Below are 22,289 nucleotides of genomic sequence, written 5' to 3' on the forward strand. Positions count from 1 at the left end.
CCCAGAGACCTGTGATAAAAGGAAGATAAGTTTTGTATTTCCAAAAGAAGGCATTATCTTTAAGAGGAAAGCAGATGTCTCTCTGTAAAAGGAATAAAGTGATCTATAATTTCTAGTTCTAGCTTTTTTTATTTGAAGGAAAAAGGAAGACAAAGAAAATTGCCTATGACTGTTTAAAAGCTTTTGCTACTGCTCTGGGTACCTGGAAGATGCTGGTTCTGCCACCTTTATCTCTAGCTTTATCTGAAGCGGGCTCGTATGACAAGAGTAGTTAAACCAAATAAATGCTCCCAATATTTCTTTTTCTCCTCTCCCCCCCCCCCAAAAAAAATAATGTAACAAGCTACAAGTTGTTTTTTTTTTTAATTTAAAAGACATGTGGACGGCATCTCCTGTGGCTTGTGCCAGATGGAAGATCCTGCTGCCCTCTATTCCTGCAGCCCTACAGTGCCAGTCCCTGACATTCTTGCGCTGTTCTGTCTTGCTTGTCTACTCATCTACAGATCTATTAACCCCTCCAGGGAAAGGAGGAATAAAAGGTGAATCTGCTAAGTATATTTTGATAGGGAAAAAGATAAAGGAGAATATGATGTCCTGTGACCTGTGAGACTTGTGCTGTTAGCTTTTAGCTGTCTACAGTTATCACCTGTGGTACACAAAATCCTTTCAACACATCATGGTTGCACTTCTGTCCTTTTTTGTGTTTTCTCTGAGCTGCCTAGGTGAGCAGATGTTAGCCCTTGCTGGGAAGGTAGGGACAGATAGCACTGCTGTGCCTCTAGCCCCTGGAAGGCTGGGATGGGAGAACATGCTGTTCAGGGCAAAGCCAGATTAGCTCAGTACCTGTGGTCAACAGCAACTATTTAGGGAAGTGGGAAATAAGATCTGTCAGTGAATAGGGTACCTTCTCCTCCAGTATAAATTCCCAGCTTTGACCAGCCAGTGATTTAGGAATTGCTTGCACCAGAGGTGGCATTCAGGCTTGTCTCATTGACCACAGGTGAGTTTCAGACAACCCCACCTGCTCTTCCTGCCCAGGTGCTCTCCCCAGCCTCTCCTCCCAGGCAGGACCCAGCCGCAGGGCCAAGGTGTCAAATACAGGAAGCGCCTGTACAAATTTTGGCGAAGTTGATGGCTGCTGAGTTAACCCAAACTGAGCTGTGGAGTGACTGCAATATGAGCTCAGCAGTTTGACCTGCCGGCTCGCAGGCAGGACAACGTGTAGCACAAAATCAGTCAAAGCCTGGCCTTCAAGGACCAGCTCTTCAGAAAAGCCTCTACCTGAACTGAATGCTTTTAAAAGGACGCTGCCAGCTACTGGATGTTTCTTATTTCTGAAATAAGTAGCACCACAGAAGGCTCTGCTGCTTCGTGAGGCTGGTTTGTGGGCATTGAGCCTTGGGTCTCTGAGGCCTGCCGGAGGGACTGAGTTGGCAGCCTTCCTTGGCATTGGTCTTGAGCTGTGACTTGCTGTGGAGGGAGAAAGGGCACACAGTAACATTTTCTCCTTCAGCCCAGCTAATTCCCCCATTTTCCTTTTTCCCATTTGATATACGGCTTTTGTTTGTCATTCTCCAGCATTTGGTTTCCTTTGCTTATCTGCAGTGCTGCAGCCTTGGATAACACTGTGTCCTTCTTAGAGATGTAAACTAGAGGTTGCTTTCCCAATTATTGATTTAACGAACAGCAACTGGAGAAATATTTGATAGCTGGTTCATTTGAAATCAAGAGTGTATCCTGGGGGACAGGGAACGTTTAATGCATTAGCAGAGTACTCCATTTGGCCTGAACTGTCACCTTGTGCCTCCAGGTCTTTGTTGTCAAACCCCTGGGGTAGAGCAGCGGCAGCAGACAAGGTGGGAAGAGAGTGTCAGATGGCAGGAGAGAAATGGAGTATATGTCCTGAGCAGGATAGGAGGGAAGTTGGAGCTGAGCTAGGACTGATACTTTACCTTCAGAGTTGAGAAATCATTTTTGATCCATTTTTTTCTAGTCATTTTTCTATTGTAATTCCAATCCAAAATGACCGTTTCCGGGCATGTCTGCTCATCAGTTTTATAGATTGGTATCAACTTCAACTCTGGGAATAATATATTTTAGATGCTGTCGTGACTGCAAGAATGCACTAGCAATTGTGATTCAACACTGGAAAAGTAGATAATAGAAGCAGGTAACTGTGGTGCTGTTTAAAGCAGATACTGATGTGGAGACATGAATTCTTCTCCCCTCTCTGCCTTGTGTTTGCCCTACAAGCTAGGGGAAACCAGTGCACTTTTTTATGATCCTGTGGCTCAGCTCCTCTAAAGTGAGATCAGAGCCTCTTAAGATGTGCCCTTGCATTTGGTACCCATAGAATATGTTCATCGTCTTTTCCACAGAATGGAATGACTGTATTTTAATACTGAATCTTCTGAATTTCAGCCACTGCCTGAGCCAGTGGTAGCTGATGTCTCAGTCTGTAGCTGTGCAAAAGCAAGACGGGTTGTACTGCTTGGCACTGCATCATTGATTGGGCTCTGTTTCGCTCCTCAAAAATCTTGCTCAATGTTTCTAAATTTAGATCCTTCCAGTGAGGTGGAAGTCAATTCACTCTCCAAAGCTGAGAAATTGCCCATAACAATTAGAAAGGGCTGCAGCCATTAAGTGATTCTGGTTGCATCTGTTTCTAAGCATGACAAAGCTTCTCCCAATGGCTGCAGAAGGATGCTTCAAAGGCAGTGGTATTGCAGGGCAGGAAGGCACAGGTGTCTGCCTGGGTGATTTAACAGACCTGATGCTATACTTCTGTTAGCCTGATGCCATCCTTTGAGATCATCGACTGAAAGCATGAGCTGGTTCACCCTCTTGGGGTGGAGCTAAAGCTGAATCTCCACTTGCCTGCGAAGCAGCTGCTGCTGATCATGGTTATCCCGAGATGCTCGTGTCCACCATGCAGATCACAGCAGTTTTGAACTGCGTGTGGCAATTCGATTTCTCCTCCAAGAGCAAACCAACACTAAAGTGAGCTCAAGTGAAGGGCATTAACTGAGCTCAAGTAAAAAGACATTAATTTTAATATATAGCATGTCTCAGATTTCCAACTCTGTATGAGTATGGAGACCTCGTGTACAAAAGTATCATTTTAAGTTTAGATATTGTCTCAAAAGGGATAAAATGGCAGCATTAATGTGCCATTTGGGGCTAGTTTTCTTTACTCAAAATGTGACTGATTGAACAGCTTTTTCTCAGTTATAAACATTTAGGATTGAACACAGCAGTCTGTGTGTATGGGATATCTGCTTGTGTATTTACATACAGCCACACTGTGGTAGTCATGCTACTATATATTTTCACACTATTCTATACTTAAGTATTACCAATTTGGGGTATATTTTAAGTACTATCCATGCCATCTCAAGTGAGCTGCATACAATAGAGCTGACCTTGGAAAAGATACTAAGGCTAATAATACACACTGGGGTTAGTATTTGTGCACTTTGTGGGCATATCAGGAGCACAAACAATACATAAATATGAAAGGACAGTGTATTGGAATAGTTGTTTTTTTTTCAATGCAGACCATATCAATCATTAATCTAAGTTGCTTATTTTATGAATAGGAATCTCAAAAAGAAAGGGGAAAGTTAGTGGTGTATGAAGTTGGATTTTTTTTTTAGTTGATATTTGTTTAATTTTGTGTTATTGCAGAAACTGGAACACAAAGAAGTTTTGGTTGGCTTGTTGTTCCTGGTTTTCCCATTCATCCCAGCCAGCAACCTCTTCTTCAGGGTGGGATTTGTGGTGGCAGAACGAGTCCTTTACATGCCGAGGTAACTATTGCAATTGAATTCCTTTCTAATGAGACCACCATGCAATTTTCTAAAAGCAGGCATGATTACTTCTTCCCTTTTACAATACTTCTGACATTATATTGCTAGTCAGTGTGTTCTCTGCCTTTGAGTTTATAGTTGGGCGAGAGCAGATTGCTTGGCAGGAGTAAAGCTACCCCAAATCCTTCCTTTTTGTGAACACAGATTTTTTTTTTGTATACTTTAAACAGCTCAATACAGTGATGAGATGCTGTTTCTTGAGGATTGTCCTGCAAGCCCCTTTCTCTTGGCAGCATTATCAACCTAAATTGTCCAATGACTTTACCTTAAGGAAAGTTAATCTGTCCTATTTTTATAGTGGTATTGCTCAGCTTTCCCACTTCATTAGGTGGTCAGTAAAAACAGAGGTGACAATATTGCTGTCTTAGAAGGCTGCTGGCTTTGTGTGTGGAATATGTGCATGACCTGCCTGTAAGCTGTTGACTGCATACACATGTAAGAGGTGGGGATTTGGGGTTGTTGAAAAGCATGATGCAAATGCAGCCACTCCTCCATCCCTCAGCCTCTGCCCTGGAGTTTTCTGGTTTCTAACGATTGCAACTTCAGCAGTCTGGGTATTTCCGATTGCATTTACTCAAGGACCACTTTGAAGTGTTATTTCTGACATCTCCACAGTATCCAGACCAGAGGCTGCAGTGACAGCTGGAGGACATTCATCCAAGATGCGCCAGACCATTGCCCATTTCACAGAATCACGGGTTGGTTGAGGTTGGAAAGGAGGTAATCTGGTCCAACCCTGCTGCTCAAGGAGGGACCATCTAAAGCCAGTTACCCATGACCATGTCCAGACGGCTTTTGGTCTCCAAGGAGGGAGACTCCACAACCACTCTGGACAATGCGTCCTGGTGCGGTTTATTCCAGCCGTGAGCATAAATGGTTGTACTTGGATGCTGCAAGTCAGGAAGCCCAATTCTGCCCTCAGGTGCAGAGGGTCAGCTTCTGAGATGTCTGATGGGAACTGCTATTGTGGAGCTGTCCACGAAGCACAGACCTCAATTTTATTCTGGATTACTTGGTGATAAATGAAACAGTAGTTTTATTCCACATAGTGTTTTAATTGTATTCCTCAGAAAATGTGGATCCAAAAATCCTAAGAAAAATTGCTTATCAGTGGTCTTTTGCAAAGTTGCATGCATATTCTGATCATTTGTATAAGCTCTATCACAGAAGGGCTGCTCATTGGTGTAAAACTCAGGCTGTGTAGGAGCTGTTGTATTTATTACAAGCTTCTTTTACAGTTGGGCTGTATTTCTGTGCTCTGCTGTATCCTGACTTGCATTTTGGGTCAAATGCTGCTGACTTTATTCACATTACTAGCACTGCTTTTCTTTGCTGAGAGTATGTCTGGAAGTATAGTGAGTGAAAGTTGTCCCTCAGAATTATTTTGCAAACGATACCCTCAACTAATGGATCTTGCATCATTTCAAATTAACTTGGAAATCAGATTGCTTTAAATTCATGTAACAGAAAATGAGGAAACACATGAAAGCACAAAGCTATTAAGGAAACAGTCAGCTGAACACAGGGCTGTGTTGAGTGGTTGCATTTCTGAATCTCAAAAGAACAACTGTGGAAAATACTTCAGCTGTCAGCAGTTCCTCGTCCTCCTCCAGATGAGGCTGCTGATATAATGAGAGGAGGGGCAATGAAGAAGAAAAAAGGGTATGTTTGCGCAGAGAAAATTAATCAGCGTTAACATGTGTGCATATAGTTTGTATAATGCATCTCCCTGAGGGCTTTGCAAATATGTGACCTACAAAGTAGGTAATTGATAGTTGCTGCTTTTTTTCAGGCAGGAAAACTCAGGCAGAAGGATTAAATGAGTTCTCCGGAGTAAGTCTGTGTTGGAGTCCCTGAATCTCATACTTTGCTCAGATCACTCATGTCCTGCTTTGTAGTATTCGGTTTTTGCTCTTACTCCAGGCTGGCAGGCAGCTGGCATGAAAAAGGAAAACAAGGGTTTGGCAGCTTGCGGGAGAGGTGGGCAGTTTCCAGCCATAGGATCCGGAGAAAGCTGAGCTCTTGACTCCGAGTTACCAAGACATGAACTCTCTTACATCCTTGGGATGCAAAATGACGTGAGCAGTGAGGGGGGGGACTTCTGCAAACATTCACGACTGTGGCAGAACTAAAATCATGTTGGTTTTTTTGCCCTTCCTTGGAAGTGTTGCAGTTTATTAAAGGTGGCTTTAGGAAGGGCTTGCATGCTTTATTTAGAACAGCCTTTAGCAGTTTTCTTATGTTACATCTTGAAAAGGGCTTTTCCTGTGCTTTACCCTTCCTCCTCCAAAACTCAGCCAGTTAAAGGCTGCCATTCAGCTTTATGTAGGCAGAAGTCCCCAACCAGATAGAGAGAACTCGGTGATCGATGTTTTTGGGCTTATGCTGGAAGGTGCTTTTGTATCCCTGTTTCAAGTAATAGCCTTTTATTAATATTTATGGATGTGACAGTTGGGTATGTGTGCCACAGCCCGAAGTCCTAGTTCAGTGTTGCTCAGTAGTTACCTGGGCAAAATGTCAAGCATTTTCTTTTCACTAACGGTTAAGTACGGACCCAAGGATTTATGTAAAAGATCTTGTAAAAGGAACGGAACAAGGAATAAGCCTTTTCCTCAATGTCTAATTATATGGTTGGGCCTTGCCTTCTGGGGATTGATGGGTATTTGTAACAATTCCTCTTCTGTCTGCAGCTGTGCCTTGAGGGAGAGCGATATACGCTAAGTCACAGTGGTTGAATGTTTTCTTTAATTTGCTTTAGAAAAACAAATATTTGGAGAAAATATTTCTTGTCTTTATTTTTCTTTTGAGGGTTACAAGCACTTATTTGTTATTTTTAATAATAGTATTAGACTAGCCTGAAAAAATTAATAGGAAAACAATTTATTGTCTTCCACCTTCTAATATTAATTTGGTGGTTGTTTTCTTATCCTTAAGAGGGGAAAACCTATTTTCAGGACAACTAGGGGTGTGAAATATGTATATTGGGAGTGGTGAACAGGATACAACTCTACAGGCCACAGTTTTCCAAAGAGGCATCACTATAAGTAGCTGGATCAGTGGAAGACTTAAACCACTGCAGGTTTTTCCCTCTTCTAGATGTAGATGTAATTATGCTTACTGTGTATCTGCTAATGCTGCTCAGAATACCGCAGACAGCCAATTGTTTGGAAATCAAGAACAGTGATGTGCATCCTGTTATTCTGAGCCATGAGCAATTTGTCTCAACAGGAGCACTGGCTCTTGCTCTGGGTTGCCCTTCACATGGAGAAACTGAGGAGGCAATGCAAACTCTTGGGCCATCCAGGAGCTGCCTGCCCTACTGCCATACCAGAAAAGCTGGGGCTGCTCTCACCTCGTGGGATCGGACCTTTCCTACTAGAGCAATTTTTATGTTTTCCTCATCTTTCACTGCTACCCCAATAGCAGTGGCTCCTATCTGGGCTACTGTATTATAGCTGGATGACTTAAGCTGTTTTCACAACCTCATGTGAACGAACAAATCAAGCCAAATATTGCTACGAGGCTCATTTCCAATTTGCTGAAAGCAATAGGCAACCGTAGCTGCACCATTTTAATGGCACCTCATTCATGGTAGATATTGCAATGAGTGGGTTGCAGAGTGCACAGTTTCTCTTTCCCAGCACAGGCAATTACGGGTTGCTGTCATTTCTTTTTACCAGCTCTTCTCTCTATCAAAAGTTGATGTTGCAACCCTAATTGTCAATACTAGAAGATGAGATCACTCCTATATACAGGATGGCATTTGCTTCAGCGTCTATCAAAAAAATCAGCCAGAAAGCCAGCATCCAGAAAAAAAAGTGCACTTGTATTTTTCAGGAACTTAACACATCGTGTTAAAGCTTTCCTTGTGTCATAGCAAACCAGGGACCATATGGAAGTTTTGCCTTTGCATAGAGTATGTTTCTGACTCTTCGTGCTTATGCATTTATTCCAATTAGTGCAATTCCATACATTACTAACTTTTGTAATTGAAAAAGAAACTGGCAGGTAGTGGAATCATTTATAATTTTTATGAACCTGAATATCCCTGAGCAGAAGTCTCCTTTACTTACAAGGCAGCCACTTGAGGATGGGACTTGCTGGGTCTTCTCTTTTCTGGGAGCATGTTACGCTTTCCACATTATCTTCATTTTCTTAAAGACCAGTTGTGTAATGAGGGGTGTTGTCTTTTCGGTTTCCTTCACCACCCCTTTCTTTGTGGTTATTTGAAGCTACGAGTTCACCAGGAGTTGAATTCCTGTTTACGTATTTAGCATTCCTTCAGTATAAGCTCAGATCCAATAAGACATCATCTGATTTACAGAAGTTGTTTCTCTTTTCACCCCAACCCCACCAAAGTCAGCAGTGAAAGTCCCATTGGCTCTGTGGAGCTGGTTTATCTTCTCCCTGATCTCAATTCAGCAGCATAATTAAGCTTTTTGCCTGCTTTCAAGTTAAATCCACAATTCATTTGGGATTTGGATACGGAATCCAAGTCACAACTATTCCATTTACTTAAAAAAACATTATTTTAATGCCTTACTCCATTGCTGCGATTCTTGGGAAGGCCATGGAGCTGCTGAAGTTTAGGAATGAACTGGATTATGTTCTCTAATTCAGCCACAGACATGAGGGCACTGGGAGGGTATTACATGGTGGCAGTGGGCCAGTCCCCAGCCCCAGCCTGGTCCCTCTTCACCGTGAGTGTTTTCTGTCTGTCCTCCAGGGTGTCAGTTTGAGCAGTGGTCTGCAAAACGGCTCGTGGCTGGAGGCGAGGAGCTTAGGACCTTGGCTGAGGCTCAGGACTCTTCCCCATCCCAGGGATAATGACTCCAGTCTGCCCTTCGGAAGAGGGCAGAGAGAGTCCTCATTAATTAATGAGAATTAACTGCTTGTAAAAAGGCTAAACGCTGCAAGCATCTACCTTTCAGATGCATATCCAACCCTAAGCTCCTAGCTTTTGAAGGCTTGCCCACCCCTATTAAACACTTTAAGGGGAAATCAAAGCAGCCATCCTCTCTTAATGCATGCAAGAAATGCTGAGATGCTAGTTCCAGATATTTTGGCAAAAGGCAGTAAAGACACAGGAATAAAAGCCAAAATGAATCTGCAAAGCTGAAAAACATTAGCCCACGGCGTGTTTGGTCTAGACTTCAGGCTTGTGTTATTTTAATTAAATTTAAAACATGCTTTTGAGAAACATGTTGCATTTTGACCATGCACAGCTGATGTAGGAAAAGGATAAATTTGTGTTGAATATGAGCATTAATGGTTATACTGGAAGGCTTTTTGGTTTTGTTGTGATATATTAGGTTAAAGGAAAACCTTCAAAGACATTTTGTCTGCTCTTGAAAATAATACAGATATGTAAGGATATTGCTTTTAAAAAATAGTAATAAGTTAATGTCAACTTGTGGAAATAATCTACTTGGTCATGTTGATAAAAAGAAGAATTCTTACGTACAAGGGAACATGCTGCCCTTAAGAAGGTGCCATGTGAAATTTAATAGAAAATTCTTTGTTACATGAGGTTTTTGGAGACTTGTGATGGAATTGAATAGAAAATTAAATCCTTACAACAGAATTCCAGAAGTTATTATAGAATTTTAATTAAAACTGTAGCATATATACCCAGTAAGGTATATAAGATTTAGGGAAATTTCTGTGGAATTCTTGTGGAATTATATTGGATTTTCATTATAAAAATCTTTTCTTTCTATAATGCATATAGTAATCAAAAGCCTGAAGAGTTTCTGTACTACCTGGAAGTATTTCAGATAAGAATCTGTTGGAAGGAAAATCTTGGTCTGAGAACACTTTAATGAAGCAGGTTTGCTTATCACGTGAGTTATTGGAAGGAAAGGAAGGGAAACATGTCCAAATGTTAAATAGCCGTTCAAAGGTTAACAAAATCATTCATTTCTACTCCATATTTTCTCTCTAATAAGGAAAATAAGAGTTCCTGCATTTTTTCTAATTACATCATGCTCTGACTAGAGGACCACATTGCTAATAGAGGTAAATCATTTTGATGACTTAGCCGATCATGTCTAAGTGTCCTTAAATGGGCCTGCACAGCTTTTAATTTAGAGCCAAGGACAAAGTCTAACACTAACTCATAAGGTACCTTTCCAAATTAGATGTATTCTGCCCGTGGTTATGGTTCACTGTGTCTTTGTATTACGACTTGCAGACTTTATTCCAGTAAAAGGCCTCTTAATTCTGGTGAAAATGTAACAATTTATTTGGCAGGCTCAGTAGTAAGTTAAGTATGCTGCCAGTTACATGGATGTCACACTGATATTTCTGAGCTATAAAGGATCCAATGGGATCTAGTTGTGTGCTAGGTTTTTTCCAATGGGATCTAGTCGTATGCTAAATATTCTATCTTCTTGTTGGTTCTGATGTCTTTTAAAACCTCTAGTAACCGAGGGAGGGGAAAGAATTCTATGCCATCGTTACTGGAGAGAGGCAATTTAAACAATGCTTTTCTCATTGTCCCCAAAACTTGGTACCACTGAAGAAGCAGATATGTGAATGCTCCTGGTTGTCCAGGTGTGACAGAGGCACATCCCGCATCCTCCTTGCCTTTGGGCATTTAGTCTAAAGACATGCCTGTTCCTACATATTTTTTTTTCCCCTCATCCCGACTGACTGAGAAAGTTTCAATAAAAAATTTTATATGGAAAATACAACATTTTAGTTAACCCAAAACTTTTTGCCAAGGTGTGCTAACTGCAGTGAAATTTTAGATAAAAAATCTGGAAATAAAAGACTTCTTCAACCCAAGATCGAGTTTGTGGTCAAAAGGACACGAACAACAGAAACGAACAGTTGGATGGATGTGGCCCAGAATTGCCTCGTTGGCAGAGATGCTCATCTGAGAGTTGGGAAGTCATGGTCCATCTGCCACATGCCAGCATTTTTCCAGGATCATTAGCAGTGAATCTACACACTGCTGGATCACTCAGTGGTGACAGTTTGATCCAGACCTGATCCAGGCCCATGCTTTCACTTCTGTCTAATTAGCAAGCCCATAAGTCGCTGAATTTAGATTAGCCTTGTACCTTAACTGCAAGAGAAAATCTCAACCCTGCAATGAACTTGGCAGCATGAAGTTCACTTCTCAAAATTTCTGCGATGCGTTTGGATCTGCGGAGCATGGTTATTCCAGATCAGTATTTGGGCTTTGATGGCTGGAGAATTTTGGGGACTGTAAACTCAGAGCCCTGCAAGTACACTCCCTTACTGGATTCCCAGCTCTCAGCCTGACCTGGCACAGTGCCTTGAATCCAGATGATCCAGGCTGCAGTGAGTGCCTTAACTTCTGAGTTTTGGCTTTTCTGGGTGACCTGAGTGCAAGTGAGCGTGCATATACAAATACACTATTTCTCCAGATGAAAACATTTTTTTAAAAATCCAGATTTTATCCTGGCCCAAAACAGCTCCAGCCTTGACTTTTTCATAAAACAACATCTTTGCTACCCTGGGAGCACTGCTCATCACTGGAGCTCTGTGCCTGAGGATGCTTTTGGGGACAGACAGAGCCACCCTGGCCATGCTTGTTTTTGCCAGTGCTCCCTTCTGCATCTGACTGCTGTGTAGCGAGGGAGGGCATGCCAAGCGTGCTTTTTGCAATCAGTTACTCCCCATTAGAGAAGCATGAGCAGAGCCGACAATTTTAGCAAGGATGAACTGCCTTTTTCCCCCCTGCAGCAATAGCCCTGCCTGCAAGCTGCATTTCAGCTGACTTTGGCTCTTCCTCTCAGCGCATTTCCTCAGCTCAGGCTGCAGAGCTGGAGTGTTTTGGACCAGGAGCACAAACATCGTGTTGTGCTAGGTAGCATATGTGTGGGACTAGGGGCTAGAAAGCTTGTGAAGAACTTTAAAACCCAGACAATCAAATGCTTGTGTTCAGCATTTGGACCTGGCAGCAAACACTGTCTTTCTCAAGGCTGTGCTCCCCTCTCTCTGAAGGGCAGCAGCAGCAAAGTATGCGCTTAAATTAAGTCATGCACGCAAGGGTTAAACTTGCTTCAGAGCAGCTTGAAAGTGAGGGTTGGCTTTTATGGAGGAAAAGGGAGTCATCTTAAGTAAGCGCTGGAAATCAAGAAGGAGGTTTGCAGCCCAAAAAGAGCCTCCAGGGTGAAATGTCAAAGCCAAGTGCATTTTCTGGTCTCAGTACAGTTTTGAGATAATCCCTTTTGTTGCATTAGCAGCCCCTGAACAGGGCAGTATTTCTTCCATGCTTTGACAGGCTGCTTGTAGGCAGCTCTTTTCCTAACTGATATGTATGTATGTATGCATCTGGATTCTTATCTAGGCTGAGCTCTGAAATCTGGAGTAACTGCTTTGATGAAATCAGTGGATTTACTCCAAGTTTACATGCGTGTAGTTGAGATTAAATCAGTTCAAAAAAAAAACCCAACCAACTACTTCACAATATCTGACATCCCCAAAATAACCATTAAAAAGTGTGGGGAATGCATCTTTTCTGCATAGTTTCTCCCATCCTTTTTAACTCCTGAGCTTACAGCCCTACCAGGGTGGGTTAGAAAAGGCTGGGGCTGCCACGCTGGTGTCCAGGCTGGTTCCCTCTTGGGTGGTGCCTTTGAACTGCAGAGCTCAACCTGCTCCTCTGTGGAGTGGAAACCTGTGCTGTGTAGTCACAACTCAGAAAATACAGTAAGATGTGTGACTAGAAGATGCCTCGGTTTTCAGGAGCTTTCTGCAGCAGTCGGTCTCCAAGCAGTTTCTAGAGGAGGTAAGATGGTTTCCGATGCAGCCAGATTGCTGTAGCAGAACATCCTGATAATCTTGGGCTGAGGCACTAACACCACGTCTTTGGTTAGAAGCTATTGGCAAGAATCAAATGCACTGATGCCGTTTCTGACTTCTAGTAAAAAGTGAGAAGCCTGATCCATAGAGGCAGAGAAGGAGCTGTGGGTGAGCATTGTCAGTAACAGCCTCACCTTGAGAAAGGAGCCATAATGGCCAAAGAAAAGGTTGAATTTGTGATCTAATTACCCAAGAAGTGATTGCAAATATTAAGTATCTGCTGGTTTAGCTCTTGTTTTAGTTGGGCAATACACGTAGCGCGCCATGGGAAACAGGTACTGTGTGCCACCTCATTTCCATCTCCTCTCACTTCACGTCCTTGCAGGTGGAACGATATTAACAAACCACAGAAATTAGAAATGAAAATCTGTCACTGCACAGCTCCCTGCATGCGATCTGCCAGAAACACGTGCCAATGGCACAGAGGGTTTGACTACCAGGTGCAGCCCTGCTCTCACTGCTATTCAGGACGTGCTTAAGGTACCACTTTAGTACTTCAGATGTCTGAAACACGAGGAATCATGAAACTATTGGCCTGTTGGTCCATTTGCTGATCTCTCCTGCAGCATCATTGAATTTCTGAAGCCACAGATTCTCCTATAATAAGTGTGCTCATTGTGAGCCCACAGATAAACTATTACCATGTTAACCTGTCTGACTGTTCCTCAGGTTTTGCTTCACATCTGATCCTGGGGACCAAGCTGGCAGGGACTTTTCACAGTGGGGAACAATTGCTATAGCAGGCTGTTGCTTATCCTACAAATGGAAAAAAAAAAGCTTAGCAGTTTTACAGTAATCCAGTGGAAAATAGACTTAAAAAAATAATAGTGGATTGTGGATTTTGCTTGTTTCCCATTGTTTTGTTTTTGCTACGAAAAGTATTTCAGAAAAGTGCTTGCATGATGGGTTGACAATGCCAAGAGAAAAGCTCTCAGGAGAAATGGTCCCCTCCCTTCCCCTCCGTAGGAAATGCTAGAGTTAACAAAAAACCTAAACAAACCCCAGTCCCACAACCCTACAACCTCGATACATATGCAGATAGCTATGGAGATGTCTGGAATGTAGTAATTAAGAGTAAGGTTTTCAAGTGGCAGGTAGGCCTTTGATGAAGGGTCCTTTTGAGACATTTTTGTCTGTAAATGTGTGTGAGTAAAATTTGATTTCCTGGTGAGCCAGCACTAACGTTTGATATGAAGTCGAGTCCCCAGGCACTCTGAGAAGAAAAGGTAATGTATTTGATATTTTCTGTGTGTTTGTAGGCAAAGGCAGGGTCAGAGCAGAGTTAACCACATAGAAAATCTCCCAGAGTCACCTGGCAACTTACTTAAATCAGATCAGTGCAGTCTCGCCTGTATGGGCTCTTCCCACCGCGGTACCACTGCTTGGGCTGCTGCTGGCTCCCTACAACTCAAGGCAGCCTCAAACTGCTTATCTGAAGCCTGGTGAGGTCAGGACCAAGGGAAATGGGGTGAACGTGCATCTTGTGGGTGAAGCACTGCTGGGGTCGCTCTGCAGGTCCAGCGACCATCGGGGTATGTTCCTGCTGCAGCAACTCCATCTTTACTGGTTCAAAACTTCACAGTCTCTGTATTAAAGCTGATTTATGTACCAGGACTGTTGACTCTAGTGTGAAACAAGTGTATTGTAGGGTCTGAAGGATTGTGCGGTGTTGGGACTAGGAAACAATAGTAATATAATTATGGTTTTTTGACAGATGCTTAATACATTGGTGTGGATGCTTTTTTGTTCTGTTTAGACCACAAGATCTGGAGGATGGGTCTGGATTCGCCCTGATTTCACCATAATTATTTGGCCTTAAGGTAGAAATACAAAGAGAGATGCAAAAATTACCTATGATAGTAGCTTTGGTGATGTTTCAGGGAGTTGTTGTTTTGCAAACAGTTCGTGGCATGATATCACAAACACATGATTTCCTAGTGGCAAAGGACACGCAAGTTTCTGTGCTTTGGGAGTCCTTGGCCTGCAAAAAACTTGCAGCCAGGAATGTAACATCTGCCCTCAGCCAGGGGATGGGCTTGAAAGGACCATGTCGTAAAAACGTCGTGCAAAAAAGATGCAGCTCCACCTGACATCTGCACCAAAAAGTCCCTGGCGAGATAAGGCAGGCGTGTCCTCCCCACCCCTTCCTCGATGATCTGTGGCAGGAAATTGTCTGAAGCTTTAAGCCAAACTGACCAGGTTCTGAAAATTAAAGTATTCACCTAGTTAATGCTTTCTGATGCTTTTCCTTTCTTTTGGGTTCCCATGCACTTTACAGACAGGTATGTTGTCTGTAGGCTGCTTGGGCTATAACTGTGGCACAACTACAACTCAGTCCTAATGTTATCACAGTTGTCTCTATCTTACTGAAGTGTAAGCCATGCTTCAACCCTGCGCTCTTTAGCATCACTCCTGTACCTTACCCTTGGCAGCTCTGCAGTTTGGGATTCTGGAACGTTAGCTATGCGATCCCCTTCCAGCAGCCATCTGGGAACCCATTTTCCTCTGCATTCGTACTTACTGCTGAATCCTGCAGTGGATTGCTGAGTGTGGGTATAGAGCCTGCCTTTGGGTTGCTTACCTCTTGACCTCTCAGGGAGTCCTATGGGCTTTTGGGCAAGATACCGTGGTTTCCATTGCATGTGTTGTGGGTAGAGCCCTGGACTGCAGCTTCGGTGCCTTGTTTGCCAGTCTCTTGTCAGCAGAGCAGATCACTTTATTGCCGTGTTTTAGGTTCCTGCTCTGCAAGAGGAAAACTGCAGCCTTTCCGGTGACTGTGTGAGCAGTAATGCGGTGCTGGCTGTGCCCAAGGAGTGCTGCTGCTAAGGCAGAAATCCCCAAGAGCTGGGACAGGGTTTGAAATAAATACCAAGACATTGACGTCTGCATTTTTGTCTTTTTCTGGAGGCATTCACAATTCTGTTAGAAAAGGCCTGTTCTTGAAAATGTGAAGGTGTAGGGAAATTCCTTTGAAAACGGCCTTCTGTTAAAGCAATTAAATAATGTTTATGTCAGATAATTAATTCCAAGGGAAGGATGAAATTGCTGAAAGGCAAAATAACAGAGTGAAAACCGTCTGTAGGTTTTTGAAGCATTTCTTATTGGAAAGGGAGGGCTTATTACCAAGATTAGCTTTTCAGAGGTTTTAAAGAAGGGTTCAATAGCTATAAAGGCTGGATTGCTTGCCACCAGCATCTCGGTTTGTAGCTCTAAATGTCTGCTTGCAGTTAATGTAGGTGCAATAAACATGTGTGCGAAAGAATTCATGGAAAAACACAGTGCAAGCACTATAAGAAATGTGTTGCAACAGAATGCAAGCATGGCTAAGTGAAAAACAGATATTGATACCCTCTTCTGAAAAAAACGGGAGAACTCTAAAACAACAGTGAAGAAGGTCTGAATGCTCAGCAGATCTGATGTTGTCTTTGGATTTGCCCCCTCTGTCTGTACTTTTCTCAGTGTCACCTGAGAATATATGGCACCTGCGCTGTGCTGGAGACAGCACTGCTGCCTGGTGCTGATTGGTATGTACAACAGAGGCACCTTCTTCCTCAGTAAAAGCAGGAATTACTCTCCCTCTACATCTTTAGACAACGCAGGCGATAGCAACAGGCCCAGCTCTCCAAGAGGGCAGAGAAACTGTGCTGAGAAGTATGCTCACAGCTGCTCGAAGATGAGACACTTTTTCTGGTTTCTAGATTGACTTTTGCCATACTATGCGCTTGCTTGCGAAGCTGCCTCTGATGAGGAGCTCTGTTCCTCGTTTTTCTTACCTCGTAGCAGTCTCATTGTGAAGTTGCTCAGACGTCTGGGTAGAGGCCAGGAAAGCCCATAGCGTGGGCTATGGCCAGGAAAGCCCAAAGCTGGAGCACGGGCAGGGTGATAAGCTGCCTGCTTCCAACCTGCCTGCGTTCCAGTGTGGGATTCAGCTGGGGTTCAAGGTGTACCAGTGGCTGGGGAGAGCTGCTCTGTTGTCCCCATGTGTTGGTCCCCAAGTGTTATTAAAGACCTTTCTGCTCCCTTTTTAAATTCAGAGGCGGCTGCCTGGACTAAGATAGCTTTTAGGTCTAAAACTAAATCAGATGCTACATAACTGCATCGGGGAGTTATAGATAAGCTAATGAAATTCCTCAGGCAATGAGAATTGACATTCCTTTCTAAAAATGCCAAGCAGAATTAGTAGTGTACTGAGTACAGCAACTGAAAGCACTGCATTTCCAGCTCAGAGGGGCATCATTGGAAGAATTAACATAACACTTGAATTAAGGGAAATAATTACTGAATTGATTTAAAGTTATACAGGATTAAGACTTCAGTTCGAAATGCGGTTTGCTTTACAGAAAATGCCACAGTAGTTGTGCGCGGAGAGCCGTGAAAGTGCCGGGAGGCTGGTGCTGGAGAAGGCTGCATGTGGTTTGGTGAAAGGGCAGTGAGGAGACTCTGCTAAGGCATCTCAGCTGATCTGGACCCAGTGCTAAAAGGGATGGGCTGGCCCTGCTGTCGGTGTGCAAGACCTGTGCAGGGACTCCTGCCTTGTGGTGTGGCCCCTGCCACCCACTACAAGGCTCTTTCCCCCATCTCAGCTTTGCAATGTGTAAACGGAAATTAATAGCGGCCACCTCTGGGGTTGTTTAGAGACTTCCCTGGGTTAAAATGCTTTTCACTTCCACACTGCTCCAGTCGTGCTCAGTATTACTGTTATTACATGGTGTTTTCTCAGCTCGCTGTACAGAAAAGCAGCTGCCTTCCGCGGACTGGTGTAAGCTACCATTATACCGGGTGGTATTATGTACGCTACTGTACTTCTGGCACCCTGGTCTATCATTTAGATTAATTTGGAAATTGTGTAGTGACTTGAGGAAAACTGCTGCAGAGTTGGAGGTTTGTTAGCCCAGAAAATATAATTAGCCAAAAAAACCCTGTAAATGTGTAATAAATACAATGCTGAATAGTGTTGCATATAAACCAGAGTACTGGAATATAACTTTTGGTACCTTTTCCGTTTTGCTTTATTTCCAGTATGGGGTACTGCATCCTTTTTGTCCACGGCCTAAAAAAGCTGTCTACATGGTTAAATAAGTGGAGAATTACTGTTCTGACCCTCTTTGCTTTACTGCTGCTGCTCTTCTCTTGGAAGACCGTGAAACAGAACGAAATCTGGCTGTCAAGAGAATCCCTTTTCAGGTATGAGTGACCACGGGAGAATACTTGCATTTTTTTGTATTGTTTAAAACAACTTTGTTACATGGAACAGTTTTCTTTAGCACAAGTCCTGCTGTTGATGTATTGCTGTGATTAACACTTTGATTATTATAAAATAACACCTACTTTCTGTTTTCTGGCAACTGTGCAAAAACTGGTGTCAGCACTTTATATGCTTATGCACAAAGTTTGGTTCTGGCAATCACATTTTTAAGACACACTGTTTTTAAATAACTTTAGTTCTGTCGATTTACCAGTAAAGTTACACTTTCCTTTTTAAAGACATAGCAAAAGTTTGTTGCAACCCTCCAGAACACCATAGTAACGTTATTGAATATATTGAATTTTCTTTAGCTATGTTCCTAATGACAAAAATGAAATGTCGTGAAGTGCCAAACTTAATGTACCATATTTCATTTTATTTGATTACTCTTTGCCAAACAGCTCTGTTTACAACCTCATTTCTGTATTTTTTTCACTGAAGCAGGCTGTTTCATTTTGTGTTTTGCTAGCAAATGTATTGCATTTGCCTCCAGCTGCTTTCAGCGGTTGTCTAATTGTGAAGTAATTGCAGAAACGCAGGTGATGTGCACACGGGTTGCTTAGTTTTATTTTCTAACTTATTGGCCAGAGCAAAGTTTAATTTACGCAGCACTGGAGACTATAAAATTATTTTTTCTATGCATACCCTTTGGTCTTCAGGAAACACTACTAAAGTGACTGGAGCTCTGTTAGTGGGATTTTTTTCCCAAAAAAATCTGAAATAGGGGGGTTTTTTTGCTCTGATGTGATTCATCACCCGTCTCCCTGAAATGCAGTTTGCTGTCCAAAGAGCAGCAGCAGCCACGGTGACCAGTCTGGGCATGTGCAGTGATCCCTGTGAAGAGCACACCTCTAGCCCAAACCCTTCTGGCTAACGGTGGCCGCTCGAAGGAAAGCCAAACGCCTCTCCAAGTTGGATGACTCACTTGTTGAAAGGGGGGTGGGAAGATGGCAATTCCATATGTTGAGCTGCAGGCATCATCTGGTATCGCGTCACATACAGTTGTGGTCACCCGTGTTTAAGAATTATGAAGTCAAACTGCAGCAGGTAACAGGAGGACTTCTCCTCCTAAGGAGCACTCTTGGGATGATACGGGGTGCCAGGGTGTGTGTCACAGAAGAGAAGGCTAAGGTTATGTCTGCTTAGTTGGACACAAGTGGACTTCTGTCCACCCTACCTCCATTCAAAACAGGGTAATCGTCTAGGAACCAGCTAAAATTCAGAAACCATGCCACTGCTTCAGTGCAGCACTGAGCTGGAGCTAATACACCTTGCCTCAGGATAGGGATTTGGTGTTGCCCAGGGTAGTATGCAGGGTGAGGTGGCTTGGGTCGAGCTGGCTTGCTCTTCAGCTCGGGACTTTTGGGGTCAATTCCAGGAAAGAGACTTGCCCTGGGCTTTTGAGGTGAAGGCAAGAATGTAGATGTGCTCCTTCTGGACCAAATACAAATTGTGGCCTGTCCCTGAGAGCAGTCAGCAACAGATGCCTAGAAAAGCAATGGAAGAGCAGGGCCAGCAGCAGTGATGCTTCTCTCCAGTCCTTTCCCAGTTTGCAGTAATCTGTAGTTAAAAGACTTCCTGAGTCACTAGTTACTTACTTTTTTTGCTTTTAACAGCCACTGATGGACTTTTCTTCCATTAATGTATCTGGCTGCTTGAATCTATATATAGTTTTGGCTTCTACAGCATCCTGTGCTTTGGGCTCTGTTGTTAAGTTACACAGTGTGCACACTAAGACTTCCCTTCTGTGCGCTGTGAGCCTTCTGCCTGATGGTCTTGTTTGGTGTGCTGGATGAATAGTCAGTAACCATCAGCTCGTTGCTTGTTCTCTGCCTTCCCTGCCTTTACACCCATTTCCTTACCCAAGGCTGTCTCTTTTTCATCCTGGAGTCTGCTGGTTTTGAACTCTCCTCATATGGAAGCTCTTCTGCATTTCTGACCCGGCTTGTCAGTCTTCATGGGATGCTTTCAACCTCTAATGGGTCCTTTTGAGAAGGAGACCAGAATCACCTTTCAAGAGATACATGTAGCACAGTAATGTAGGGCTGTGTTATCATTTTTGTTCTGTTCTCCTACTAATTCCTGATCTTCCACCTGCCTTTTGTAAGCACTGGGTGATATTTTCACAGCACTGTCCACACGAGCCAAGTGTCTAATTTATAGGCATCAATCTGTGTGCAGTCTTATGCAGATTTAGAGTATCTGTACAGACTCTCTGTGTACAGTCTCTGGTACTTCTCCTTGTACCAGAACTACATTTCATTTGCCATTTTCTTGCCCAGCCTTTGATACCATGAGATCCTTGTGCAGCTTTCTGTACTAAGCTTTAATTCTTGCAGTGTGATTCACATTGGTGTCATCAGCAGCCGTTTCTCTTCCCTGTTTGCTCCCTTTTCCAGGTTCTTTATGACCACGTGAAGCAACTCGGATGCCAGTGCATGTCTCTTGGGAACCCTGCTAGCAGTCTTCTCCAATTGTAAAAACTGTTCACATACTCGTGCTCTTTGCTTGCTGTTTATCAACGAGGTATTGATTCACAAGAGGACTTTCCCTCTTAACTGCGCAATGCCTTTAAGAAATTGAAAGTCTTTAGTGAGGGATTTTATCAAAAGCCTTTCTGAACATTCCAGTGCACAACATTGATGTATGACTGACCGGGCTATATTTTGATTTTCATAAAACCTTTGCACAGTTTCAGTACCTGTTGAGTCCATCAAAGAACAACAGATCTGTCTACTTAACTTCTTTCTGCAAAATGCAAGGTTAATTCTTTTCTGCTGGATTGTAGTTATCCAGAAGTTTGGTAGAACTAATCTTTATTGTGGTTTTCCCCAGATTACCTGGAGTGGAAATCAGACTTGGTGGTCTGTTGCCCCCCCCCAGATCCCGCCCTTCAGCCAAATGACATCATGTTCATCACCTCCCATTTCTCTAGTGCCAGCCTCATTTAAATGGTAGCTTACATACCGCAGCTAATAGCAGCTTCATGTTTGATTTTCTTTGGATGCATGTGACCAGGCCCAATGGACTTATAACTGTTCTTGGTGTTGATTTGTTTTAAAGCCTCTTTTACTGCCATTTTGGTTTGAGACAGTGTTTCAGACTTAGCCCTGTAAGGAAAGGCTCCCATGTGGAAACCTCCTTCAGTTCCCTTATAGTGAGCACTGGTACAGATAATCCATTTAACTTTTCTGCCATGGCCTTTTCTTCTACAAGCACTACTTTTAGACCCCCATCATCTATTTGCCTTAGGGGATCTTTGGCAGGTTTCCTATATCTGATGTATTCCATTATTAGCTTTGATGGCTTTAGCAAGTTTTTCCTTAAATCTCTTTTGGTCTGCCTAATTTTGGTTTGTGTTTAACTTGCTAAAGTTTATATTCTTTTCCTTTTTCCTTGTGATGTTCACTTTTCAAAAGGTGTTTTTAATTTCTCATAGCCTTCTTTACTACGCTATTTAACAACATTGGCTTTTTTGCTGTCCTTTTAAGGTTTTCTTTGATAGGTGTAATGTATCTATCGTGAGTCTGTAATACAGTAGGACTGTTCTCGTTGAAGGGAAGGAAATGCAAAAGAAGAATAGTATAGCAAGAAGATAACGTCATCCCAGGAGGGGGAGATCTCTTTGGGGCAGAAGTGGGAGGCTATACATGGGCTGATGAGGAGAGGGGGAGAACTGGATGGAGGCATGTGCAACAACAATAAATTGGAAAGGACAGAGCAGGAGGAGGAGATAAGAAACAATAAAGATCTATGAAGGAAAATAATAAGGAAACAGAGAAAATCTATAGGTGTGGGAAAGGAGACATAAATCAACGTTCTTGGGAGTCTCTGTGTGTGTTGAATTTTTTTTTTAAGAAGCATGTGCTGAGAGAATCTTTGCTCCCATTCCAAGTTCTTCATTCCTCTTTCTTCAGTTGCTGCTTTAATTAATTACTGCGTTTCCCCTCTTCTTCCCCCCCTCAGCCCCCTTCACCTCTACTTTCCATTCCTCCATGTGCTTGAATGTGTTTCTTCAGAGTCTATCTATCTATCTCAATTCCCTTGGCTGAGACTGTTCTGTTATACACACTTTCTCTGTGCTCATCCAGAAGACATTTATGTACTCAGCATGTTACCAGTTTTGTGTTTGTACCCCATTTTGTCCCGTTGTCACGGCTTACCCCACTTTAACATTGTGCTGCCAGTGTCAGTGCTGTTGCCATCTCTGCTCCTGGGCCTCACTGACTCTCGGGCTCCAGCTCAGGAGCTAAGTTTCCTGGATACAGAAATCCTGCTGAGTCCTGGCTGAAAGGATCAGTGTAGGGGAGGATGCTGCTGTCTGAGGAAATGCTGCG

The 22,289-nt window shown here is 43.1% G+C and overlaps 1 protein-coding gene across 1 annotated transcript in view; it reads left to right on the plus strand.

The window, feature by feature from the left end:
- Positions 1–22,289, plus strand: part of TMTC1 (transmembrane and tetratricopeptide repeat containing 1) — a 128,517-nt gene that overhangs the window by 66,703 nt on the left and 39,525 nt on the right. The window contains exons 8-9 of the mRNA XM_010188706.1: positions 3,688–3,809; positions 17,727–17,891. Of these exons, the coding sequence (XP_010187008.1) occupies positions 3,688–3,809; positions 17,727–17,891 (287 nt within the window). The remainder of the gene's footprint in view (positions 1–3,687; positions 3,810–17,726; positions 17,892–22,289) is intronic.

Source organism: Mesitornis unicolor, unplaced genomic scaffold (genome assembly GCF_000695765.1).
Source record: "Mesitornis unicolor isolate BGI_N332 unplaced genomic scaffold, ASM69576v1 scaffold11097, whole genome shotgun sequence".
NCBI classification, from domain to species: Eukaryota; Metazoa; Chordata; class Aves; order Mesitornithiformes; family Mesitornithidae; genus Mesitornis; species Mesitornis unicolor.